A 12,395-nucleotide genomic window follows, 5' to 3' on the forward strand; every position below is an offset into this window, starting at 1 on the left:
AGGAGGCGGGGCTGAGGGCGGTGCTATGGGTGGAGTCATGCAAGGGACTGGTTCGAGTACGTGCTGTGGGCGGAGTCCTGTAGGAGGCGGGCTTGAGGGCAGCACTGTGGGAGGAGTCGGGCAGGGGATTGGGTTGAGTGCTGTTTTGTAGGCGGAGTCTAACAGGGTACAGGCTTGAGGGTGGTGCTGCGGGCGGAGTCCTGCAGGAGGTGGGTTTGAGGACGATACGATGGGCGGAGTCGAGCAGGGGACTAGCTTGACGATGTTGTGATCAGAGTCGTGCAGGAGGCGGGTTAGAGGGCGGTGCTGTGGGCGGAGTCGGGCAGGGGACTGGTTTGAGGCTATATTGTGGGCGGAGTCGTTCAGGAGGCGGTCTAGAGGGCGGTGCTGTGAGTGGAGTCGAGCCATAGATGGCTTGGAGGTGGTCCTATGGGCGGGGTTGGGCCTGAAGCGTTCTCGAGGGCGGGCCCGAGGGTCGTGTTAACCTGGTGGAAAGCGGAGGGCTGGGCTAGTCTAGTCCCAGGAGGACCCGGGTCCGGGTCAGGCAAGGGGCGGTGCGGAGGCCCGGGGCGGGGCCAGGGCGAAGCCAGCGGTCGACAGCTCTAGTCCGCTAGGTGCTCCTGGGGTTCCACGTTGCTTGGAAGCCCGCGGGCTGGAGCGGACCGGAGCTCGGCCTGCGGCTTCCGTGAACCTAGGCCGGTCCTTCGGCTCCACGAGGTCATGGCGGGGCCGGGCCCGGGACCCGGGGATCCAGACGAACAGTACGATTTCCTGTTTAAGCTGGTGCTGGTGGGGGACGCGAGTGTGGGCAAGACGTGTGTGGTGCAGCGCTTCAAGACGGGCTCCTTCTCGGAGCGCCAGGGCAGCACAATCGGCGTCGACTTCACCATGAAGACTCTGGAGATCCAGGGCAAGCGAGTCAAGGTGGGAGGCCCGGCTCCGGCAGGCTGGTCTCGGGGTCGCGGGCTTGGGAGTGGCATCTCGGGCTGTCCGGGTCCTCACAGGCCCCCGAAGGCTCGCCCTTCGCAGGTGGGTGGGGGGCTGGCTGAACAGGAGCGACCTCTGGATTGTTCCAAAGTTTCTTATAGATGCTTTTGCTTTCCTTTTCTCTTCCTTTCGGAGCGGGCCTGGGCCTTGGGGTCTGGGACACTTTCAAGCCCGCAGATTCCGTTTGACTCCGGTTCCTCTCCCTGGGTCTTATGTGTAAGAGGTGGCGGGAGGGCGGAAGAGGAGTCCCCTATCCTCTGTAGCTCAAACTCTGGGGGCCCTTTGCTCTGAAATTACTTCGCTGGAGGAAAGTAGCCCGAGGGATTGTGTTTCGTAGCCGACAGATACGAACCCTGTCCGTCCAGGACCCCTCCCCACCAAAGGGCGCGGCGGATCCCCAGTCTTCTTGATGGGGAATCCAGCCAGGAAAGGATACGCGCTGACAAAGAAGGATCAGAAAGCGCTTGCTTCTGGAACCCGAAGGCCAAAACTTTTGGTCACAATTTCCAGCCTGGCCACGCCTCCGTGCAGACTCTTTGTGGACCTGGCGGGGGAACTTTTGAGAGATGGGCCAGCCCTCGGTCCCCTCCCCCAGGCTGTTCCGGGCTTCGGTGGAAACTGAAAACTGCACAGATACCGGAAGGTGGGGGAGAGCACCAAGCTTTAGCAATGGCTGGGGCAGAGAAACTGCAGCGTGTTGTTCGAGAAATGATGTTTGTGATTGATGAATCAGTTTCTTACTTAGGTGTCAAAACAGAGCATTGTTCTTGTTCACAGGTGGCACATCATCACTTAACCGCACTACCCAGCACAGTTATTATCATTCTTCCGTTGTTTGAGTTCGCTAGGATGGCTCTTTAACAGCAAAAGTTTGGGCAGTACTGGCCAGTTATCACCATGGTTCTCAGAGTGGGGAGATGGAAGCTCAAAACTGTCAGGAAGGAGAGCCAGGGCCTTTGGTGTTTGTTGAGCCCCTCAGACCTCACTCAAGCCAGCTTGCTGGCCTCTTCGTGGGCTCTTGGCAGTTTTAGGCCCTGTAGAGTGTTTGTTTGGCTAGTATACTTAGCTGGTTGTCTTTGTTTCATTTAAAATGGAGATTATTTTGGGTATGGCCTCCCTCCTGCTCCACCATGGAGAAAAACAATCTTTACATGACCACAGAGACTCTGGAGTAGACTTGACATTTCAGGAAGGAGAAACTACTCGCCTTGAACATGTTAGGCTTTCCTGCGTTCTATATGGTTTTGATCTTGGTCTCGATGAAAGCAAGGTGCTGCAGGAGTTGCTCAGGCCTGTGCCCTTGGGGCAGGTAGTTGGGGAAGGGTTGTGGTGTGAGTGAACAGCCTGCTTGAAGGAGTTTGTGCCTCTGATGCTGGTAGGAGGATTAGAGTATAAAAGTAGAACTGGAAAGAGCAGCAGGGTTCTTACAAGCCCTCAGCCCACCACCTGGATGTTTGTACTGAGAATGGTCAAGGAGCGTGCAGACTGTTCCTGTTTACCTGGTGAGGTAACAGCATGTGCCCAGGGTAATTGTGTACCTGAGCACAGGTTATGCAATGCGGGGCAGGGCATTTAGTTTTCTTTACCCATGACCATCTATGATTGTTCCTAGGAGGAGCCTGGTGGATTGTGGGCAGATAGCACCTGCAATGTAGGCATGGCCAGACTCCTTAGTACAGGCTGCCTGTCTACAGTCTTTGTGTACCATCTGCTTTACAGACGCCTTTTCTGTGTCCTGAGGGTATTATTAACCCCACACTGTACTATACGGCTAGTAAGTAAGTAAGTTTTCTTTCAGATTTTATTGTTTTGTTTTTAAGCTCCAAAGCAGTTGAGGTTTTTCCTTGATCATAGATCACTTCCTAGAAACGGGCCTGTTTAGAGTGGGAAAGCCCATTACAGCATTTCCCACCTCATTTTGCCTTCTGAGAAACTTGAAGTCTAATCCACTGAAGAGGCTTGGTTACTGCCATGTAAGTTAAAACTAAACAGCAGTGAGTGGGGAACACTGTCTTTTAGGTCAAGATTTCTGGGATCTGCTGTTTAGGATCAATTTTCCTCTGTGTGAAATACCTTAGAGGTGCCTTCCAGCAGTATGACTTTTTTGTTTGTTTAAAGTTGAGCTTTAATTTACACACTGTGAAGTTCTATCAGTTTTAAATGTACTCAAGCCTTCACTTCTGACAAGTCAGAACCAACTCATAGTAGGTTGTTTCTCCCCACCGCCCCACTTGTTGAATAACATCAAATCAGATCTGACTGGCACCGGAGAAGATTTCCCCTCCAGCAGAACATCTGGTGGATTCGATCTGCTCGCTTTCAGGATTGCAGTGCAGCTTCTTTTCACTAGGACACCAGAGTTCTCTTCATAGTAGATTTTTTGGAGGCTGTAAATTGTATGAGAGGAGGGAGCCTATTCTTTCTCCTGAGGAGCCACTCGTGGATTTGAACCATCAGAGAGGTGCCATCGTTGGGTTAACAGAGCAACTCCCTACAGACTATTCAATTAGAACTCATATAAGTGTACAGTTCTATAAATTTTGATGAATATATTCAGTTATGTAATCACCACACTTGGCTATAAAGCATTTTCCATTAGCCCAAAAATTTCTGGAAAATTTTCCATTAGCCCAAATAGGCAGTTCCTTCCTTAATTTACCCTGGCCCTTGGCAATTTCTAATCCCTTTTTCTGTCTTTCAAGTTTCAGCATTGTGATTTTAAAAAAAAATTATAGTGACAATACACATAAGACAGCACATGTCATCTCAACACTGCATCACGGATTTAGTTGGAAATCTTTCCAGGGTTCATCCTGTATTCAGCAGACATTCCACTATCATTTTCCTCCCTGTATTGCTCTACAATAATGGTTAAGGGTTTTGTTAGAGCTTGAGAAATCTTAGAGATAGGTCATCTAGTAGTTTTCTCTTCTGAGTTCTTTAGTGCTTGGGAGCCTGTGACGGCAGAGGTTCAGAAGGGCTTTAGCTAGTCACAGCAATTCTGCTTTAAGCAATGCTCCTAGATTGACTTTCCATTTTATTTTACTTGGTTAAAGAGTTTTCCGCTGTTTAAAAAATAGAAAAGTATGAAAATCACATATCTAATTAAACCAGGGAAGCTCCTGTAATCTAGTGATAAGGAGCTGTCCTGCCAACCTGGAGGCACATGGTTCAAATCTACCAGCTGCTCTGTGGGAGAAGGATGGACAATCTCATGTGATAAACCGCCTCTGAAATCCCGCCGGAGGGTCATCTGTGAATTGGTTCCAACATGATAGCACAACAACAACAAATTAAACGAGTTTATACTGGCTTTCCATTGCAACCAGAAGACTATCTGAACTCCTTACCCTTAAGAGACAGATCCTGTCTGCCTTGTCCACTTCATCTCCCTCCACCTTGTCAGTCATTCACTACTTTCTAGCCAGAACAGCCTTTTCTGTCCCTCTAATAAGCCTCAGGACCCTTGCTTTTGTTCCCCTGCATATGCAGATCTTTTAACCACTACTTCCTCACCATTGAAGTCCCAGTATGAATGCGCCTCTTGGGACAGACCTTCCCCGTCCCTTTATTCTATTACACTATTTTGTCCTGTACCAGTACTTGAAATTACCTTGTCTGCTTGTCTTCTCCAGAAGTGTAAATGTGGAGTTCTATTGGCCTTATTGATCTGTGAATCCCTGCATCTGGAGTGATAATCAGGTACCTAATGCTCAGTACATACCTGTTGATTGGCTGATTTTTATTTGCAAAGAGGAAGCTGAGACCAAGGTAAATAGCATACCGAAGCAGACACACAAGTCAGTGTCCGAACCAGGACTTAAACCTTGGATCTGACTAGCTCCTCACGGCAGGGCTCATTCGCTTTTAAATCCCTTTGAGTTCACAGTGATAGCTTTGAGCTTCTGAAAATTTCTGAAGCTAGTGAAAATGTAGTTGTGGCCACTCCTTACTGAGAAAAGATTGTGAGCTTGCATTTTATAAAGCTTTTCAGAATTAAGTGCTCAAACCCAAAGAATTTCAAGGTTGTCAGTTAACCAGATCATTTAGGTAACTCTGAACAGCTCATGCGCCCTGCTTTACTGGTTAATAATGTGGTCTCTTTTTCTTTTTTTAATTGTCATTTGAGTGAAAATTTATGAGGTGAATTAGTTTTCCATTCAAACCCATTTTATTTTATGACAGTAATTTCAACACCCACATTGTAACTGCTCTTTCTCCATTTCCTTCCTGCCGATTCTTGTTTCCATTAATCCTTTCATCTGGTCCCTTCCTGCCTTTGTGAGTTTTGTCCCTGTATACCTCCTGGTGTTATGTATTGTTCACTTTATAGGCTTGTTTGACTGAAAGTTGAGCCACAGGGATGAGCTTTGTTCCAGGTATGAAGGATGACTAAGGGCCATTAGTCTCTGTTATTAATAAGGTGGATTCATTTGGCTCAGGCTACACAGATTGAATATAGAAAGCTAATCTGGGCACTGCTAGTCTTTCCAATTACCGTAGCTCTGAAAATGATGACTAGGTAGTAGTCTGAAGGTTTGGGTCTCACTTACAACCCTGCCACAACGTTGGCCAATTAATTTCCCCTCTTTGATGCCTCCAATTTCCTCATCTGTGAAATGAAACTAGTGATCTTTGCTCTGCCTACTTCTTAGGATTCTTGAATAATCATGTTTAAAATATTTTAAAATTTCCTTTTGCTTATTTCACATGGTTCAAAATTTAACAGATTTTAAAGGATGTATTGTAAAAACATTTCATACAAAAGTAAAGTGTTCATTAAAAAAACGGTGTACTCCAGTGTGCAACATGTTAATAGTTGTTACTGTGTACTGTTGAGTTGTAACAAGCCCATGGCTGACCTAGTAGGTTTTAAGAAGCAATGTTAATATAGGGGAAACTATTTCCAAAGGAAGAAAGTTGGCATACAGGAACTCTCTGTACTTTCTATGCAATTTTTATGTAGACTTAGAGTTACGTTAAAGAATAAAATTAATTAAAATTCTAAAAAAAAGTGTCCTGTAAAAGTGTTCATACAGTTATTATGCATCATAGTTAACTTGATGGCATCTAACAGTGACAGCTATGAAAAGGCTACTTTCTTTGTCAGGAATCCTTGGGTGCTTAGATGGGTAAGCGTTTGGCTACTGGCCAAAAGGTTAATAGTTTGAGTCCACCCTGGGAAACCCTGGAAGCCAGGCCTGGAGATCTTCTTCCCAGTGGAAAGCCGAACTCACATGGCATCACTGTGGATGGAACTGATTCACTGGCAACTAATGATAGCCACTACCTTTGTCCCCAAGGCCACACATTCCCTTCTTAGAGCCAATCACCATTACCTATTTCTTGTTTAACCTGAAAGTACTGTTGTAAATAGAACCTAAGAAATGACAAATACAAGGGATTATTTCATTATTGCTGCTGTTACCGTTTTCCTTCTTAGATCAGACAGATTACTCTTAACTCATTCCTTCCCCTTACCTAACTCCCTTCATTTATTCACTGTCCCAGGGGAAATCTCAGCCAGTTCTAAATCCTTAATGTCCAGACCTCTCCTCTTATCTAGGACAACACAAAGGCCTGTTATGTAAATTGTTTTTGCAGGTCACCAGGCTTCAGATCATGACAGAAGTCAATCTTGCAGTGTGTACCTCCTTTCCTCAGCCCTCTGTCAACTTCAATCTCCACTTGTTGGTGTGTTGCCAGATCTCTCCTTTACAGAAGTGAAGTTTGTGCCCTTGGGCCTGGGCCTCTAGATTTCTGGACCTTTGGCCTTGTCATTCAAACTTCCCTTGGCCCTTCAAATCATCTTTATTTTTTGACTCCTCTTGGTACTTTCAAAGAGGAAATGGGTAAGGTAAAGGGAGATAGTTTCTTTGTTAAAGTTTAGATTCTTGGTCCTTCCAGTCAAGGATCTGGCCTCACTTGTATACTTCTCAAATTTGGATAAAATTAGGTTGAGTTCCTGTTGGGGTATGTTTGTTTTGGTTTTGTTGGGTTTTTTTCCCCCCTCTCTCCCTTCAGTTTTGATTAGAAATAGTGGAAGGACTGTTAAATAAGAAGCTAGTTCTAGGTCATGCTAGTTGTCTGAGAAATTTGGCATTTGATGCCACTGGCAACCAACGTAATTGTAAAACAAGTGTTGCCTTCCAGGGCTTCTTGCCACTTGTGAACTTGTGAGGCAGCCTGCACAGTGGAAGACTGTCAGAAAGAGCTTCAGAGCCTGGATAGAATCATGGCTTTGCTGACTCTTCCTCTTTTTTCATCTGCACAGTCCCTCCCTCATTCAGTGAATGGAACTGATGTCAGTGCAATCACCTGATAAGAGGCAGTTGCATGGGAGGCCCACTTAGCCCAGTTGCCTAGCTGGCCTTAAACAAGTCACTTCCCTGATCTATTTCCTTGTCCATAAAATTAAGGCAACAATATCTTGCTTCCTCTTACAGAGTTTTCTGGGTTAGGGAAGGCAATAACCTAGACCCTAAGGGGTATGCTAGCAGGGAAGGCTGAGCAGCATTTCTGAACAGGTTAGGGCACAGGAGGAAGTAGGGTTGAACATGGCCCTTAGCACCTTTCTGGTTCACTCATGAGATCCTCAGAATGTGGACATACTTTGTTTCTTTGGCCTTTAAGCCCTGATAAATATTCTTTCTTTAGCTGGCCTTTGTTCTCTGCCAGGGTGGTGCTAGGTCACTGCTGGTGCTTGATGCTATTTAGTTTCCTGCGAATCTGTGAATAAGATGGGTGCTTATAGAAGGAATATGTACCACATCTTACCAGTTTTCATTACTTTTCTCACACATAATTAATTTGATCTTCATAGTGACCTTGTGAAAGATATTTTTTTTTGTGAAAGATATTTTAAAGGGGAGAATTAAAACCAGTTTGTGGCAAAATAGGAACCAGAGTTGTAGTTTTTAGGGTCTCAACTATGAGGGACTTTTCTCCAATTCTTACATCATATCCTCTTGTCACAGTCAACTAATGAAAATGTGGGACAGATTTTTTTCTAGGCCATCACATCTGACTTGTGTTTTGCATTTTGATAGTCGGTAGTTAGGTGCTATCAGGTTGATTTTCACTAGCAGTGGCCTGTGTCAAGTAGAAAAAAAAACGCTGCCAAGACCTGCACCTTCCTCACCGTTGTTTGAGCCCATCTTTGCAGCCACATGCCAGTCCGTCTTGGTGAGGGTCTTCCACTCTTTGATTGAAAGTCAAGCAAGCATGATATCCTTCTCGATAGGCCAATTCCTCCTGATAACATATCCAAAGTCTATGAGACCAAGTCTAACCTCTTTGCTTCCAAGGAGCGTCTGGCTACATGTCTTCTGTGATAGATTTGTTTGCTTTGACAGTCTGTGGTATATGCAGTGTGACCATAGTTCAGAGGCATCCAATCTTATTGTCCAGTTTTCACATGCATTTGAGGCATCTGAAAGTACTTGAGCCAGGCATATCACACCTTAGTCCCTACAGCGACAACTTTGCTTTTTAATACTCTAAGAGGTTGTTGGCAGCAGATTTGTCCAGTGCAATATTTCATTTGATTTGTTTTTTAAAATTGTGATTTTGGTGAAATTATACAAAGCAAATTATTTTTTATTCAGCAATTGATATACATTTTATTCTGTAACATTCATTTCACTTCCCACAGTATAATCACGCCTTTCCCACTTCCTCCCTCTGATTTCCTTTTATACATCTTGGTGTCTTCCCCTTTTTTTAGTGCTATGGAGCTGATCATTCTTTTATTAGATACTGTCTTTCTTTTCATGTAGCTTATATATTATCTGTTTACTAAATTTTACTCCCCTCTCTCCTTTCCAATCCCTGGTAACCATCCAAGTATATTCTGTGTATAAACCTTCCCTTAGCTTAAAAAAATTTTTTTTATTGCCCATTAAAAAAATTTTTATTTTATTAATTTTAATGAACATTTACAGAGATTTTGGATTTCCATTCATTCATTGTTGCATTTTTCTTCCTGCCCCCCCCCAATTCGCTCCTCTCTTTGAAAATTAAAAGAAAAATTCTTTCATTGGTATACAATCCCCGCACCGCACCGAGTACACTCTCCTATGCAACCTTAATTCTGGACTCTTGTGTTAACCATAATACCCTATCATATATCACTTTTAAACTGTTCTCTCCCTCATCTATTTCAATGCAGTATACATAATTTATCCAGTTTTTCTCAGTCTTACCACAACCCTGATGTCAATCCCATTCTACAACAGTGACACCATGCAGTATTTGCCTTTTGGGACTGAGATATTTCACTCAGCATAATGTCCTCCAGGGTCACCCATTTTGAATAATATTGCATGAATTGCTTGTTTTTCAGTGCAGCATAGTATTCCATTGTGTGAATATACCACAGCTTCTCTATCCATTCGTTTGTTGATGGGCACTTGGGTTGTTTCCACTCCTTGCTATTGTGAACAAAGCCACGATAAACATGGTTGTGCATATATCTGCTTGGGTGGCGGTTATGGTTTCTTTGGAGTATATTCCCAGTAGTGGAATTGCTGGGTCAAATGGTATCTCTATTTGCAACTTTTTGAGAAAGCGCCACACCACTTTCCACAGTGGTTGCACCATTTTACACTTCCACCAATAGTGAATAAGGGTAACAGTTTCTCCACAACCTCACCAGCATTTGTTGCTTGCTGTTCTGTTAAATTTTGCTATTCTTACTGGGGTGAGATGATATCTCATAGGTGTTTTGATTGTCCATTTTTTAAATACTTTTAAAAATGTTTGATTCCCCCCACCCCATTCACATTCTGGTTCATACAATCATTCCCATATGTTGTGGCTTATAAAATGAATTACCGTTGACTTATGTCCACAGTTACCCTGTTTTTTCAGATCGCTACTGGATCTTTCCTAATTCTTTCACCCCCTTCTTCTATCCACCAAACTCTGTGACCCCGTAATATCCTCCCTCCCTACCCTCAGCCCTCTTATACCCTCCCCTTCTCTCTTTGGACTTATATGTACATCTTACTAGTCGCGCATCTTTTGCAATAGTGGTTTTTGCACTTATTTGTCCTTGTGAGCCTGAGTTAGTTGACTTAGCATAATGTACTCTAGCCCATCCCTTATTATATAATATTTTTCAAGATCATTGCTCCTGACCTTAGCTTTTTATAATAATTGCACTGTACAGTATTTACTCTCGTGACTAATTTATTTCATTCAGTATAACCTGTTCTAGATTCATCTGTGTTATGCAGTGTTTCCTGAATTTATTTTTTTGTGCTGCATAGTACTTCATTGTGTGAATGTATCTTAGTTTCTTTAGTCATTTGTCCTTAATAGACACTTGGATTGTTTCCAGTTCTTTGCAATTATAAATAGTGTTCCAGTGAATATTGGTGTGCATATGGCTGGATGCATATGTGCATATGTTCATGTTGCAGCTCTTATTTCTTTAGGTTGTATAGCTACTAGTGAGAATTATGGATCAAATAGTATTCCCATTCTCAGATTTTTAAGGGAGCACCCAACTGCTTTCCGCAGTGGTAGTACCATTTAAATTCCTATTAGCCGTGTATGAGAGTTCAATCTCTATACCCTCACCAGCATTTCTTCTTTACTGTCTTATTGATTGCTGCTGTTGTTGATGGGGTGAGTTGACATCTCATTGTTGTTTTGATTTGCATTTCTAATAGCCAATGATCTTGAGCATTTCTTCATGTGTTGTTGGCCATCCGAGATTGTCTTAGGTGGTGAAGTGTCTTTTCATATCCTCTGTCCGTTTTTCAATTAGGTTCTTTGTCCTTTTGTTTTTTAGTTATTGGAAGTTTCTATACATTTTGAGATTAACCCTTAATTAGATAAGTAGCTACCAAATATTTTTCCTCAGTCTGTTGGTTGCAGTTGCATCCTAACATATTTTCAGAGACTATAAACTGCACAAGAGGAGACTGCCCATTTTTCTCCTGTGGAACAGCTGGTGGATTTGAACTGCCTATCCTTGGGTTTGCAGTGCAACTCCTTACTCAAGACCTCCAGGCCACTAGATGCCCTGGAACTCCTTAGTTTGTTTATTACTCTTTGTGTATTTCTGTATCTGGGTCAGTTTCTCAATGATGCTGTTATGCATGTTAATTTCAGATTATTGTCTTTCATTTGTTGACTCTTAGTCCAATGAATTCTCTTTAGGATTTCTTATAATGTTGGTTTGTTGTTGTTGTATGCCATTGAATTAGAGTTGACTCATAGCTGACCCTCCAGGGGGCTCTCAAAGTCAATTTTTTGTACAATAGGAGACTGCCCATCCTTTTCCTGGTTAGCAGCTGGTCGCTTTGAACCACATGCCTTTATTTTTACAGCACAGCTTTTTACCACAAGACCACCATTTATCTGGAAGTGTCCTAATTTGAAGTGCAGTTTTGCTGGGTATAGAATTTATGGTTGGCAGATTTTTTTCCTTTGGGAGTTTTATATGTCACCCCATTGCCTTCTTGCTGCAGGGTTACAAGCCTCTGAGAAATTGGAGCTTAGTGTTGCTGGTTCTCTTCTGTAGCTAACTCTTCATTTTTTTCAAGCTGCTTTGAATATTATTTCTTCAGAATTTTAGAAATTTTGATTATATGGTTTTATGTTTTTCTTTTGAGATCTCTTCTGTTTGGTTGGAATTTGTTCAGCTTCTGAAATGTGTAGCTTAATATTTTTTGTAATATTTGGAAAATTTTCTACCAGCAAATCTTCAGCAATTTTCCTTCTTTTTTTGTCTCTTCCTATTCTGGAATTCTAATCACACCTAGTTTTTGCCTTGATGTTGTCCCATGTAGTTCCTCTGCTTTCTTCATTTTGTTTCTTGGTTCTTCCTTTAGCAGATTAGCACTGAGGAATTGCTCTCCAGTTCACTGATTATGTGTTCCGTTTCTTTAGTTCTGCCCTTTTGTCCTGCCAATGTGGTAATTGTTTTTGGAGATTTTGTCTTAATATTCTGAACTTTTAATTTTGTCTATATTTGGTCCTGCATCATTTGTTGGCTTGTTTTTGTTTTTAATTCTTTATGTTCTCTGTATTTTTTCTCAATCTGTAGAAGAGACTTAACTATCATTCTTTTTAATTCCTTACTAGGAAGTCCCAATAACATTTTTTCCTCTGAAAAATTTTCTAATTCTATATTTTGGGCACTTTCTTGACTCCATCTTGATGTGTTATTTTGATTGCGTGAAAAGATCAAGGACCACGTTGGGATGGTCACATCTGACCTTTACCAACTTCGTGAAGGGGAACTGTCCTCATCAACTTCAGTAACCCCAAACCAATTCCCATGAGGTCAGACATGTCCCCCACACTCCCATACCTCTTTCAACTGATCTCTACATCAATTTTACTGCTTTACTGGGTCATAAATCCTATGCAATAGCTCACAGACCACACAGAAC

At 43.0% G+C, this 12,395-nt stretch overlaps 1 protein-coding gene across 1 annotated transcript in view; it reads left to right on the forward strand.

Moving 5' to 3' along the window:
* Positions 1–720: 720 nt before the first annotated feature.
* RAB43 (RAB43, member RAS oncogene family) overlaps positions 721–12,395 on the forward strand; it is a 29,896-nt gene continuing 18,221 nt past the window's right edge. The window contains exon 1 of the mRNA XM_006901358.1: positions 721–924. Coding sequence (XP_006901420.1) covers positions 721–924 — 204 coding nt within the window. The remainder of the gene's footprint in view (positions 925–12,395) is intronic.

The sequence above is a fragment of the Elephantulus edwardii genome, unplaced genomic scaffold (genome assembly GCF_000299155.1).
Source record: "Elephantulus edwardii isolate Elephantulus edwardi_28Jun2011 unplaced genomic scaffold, EleEdw1.0 scaffold00322, whole genome shotgun sequence".
Taxonomy (NCBI): domain Eukaryota; kingdom Metazoa; phylum Chordata; class Mammalia; order Macroscelidea; family Macroscelididae; genus Elephantulus; species Elephantulus edwardii.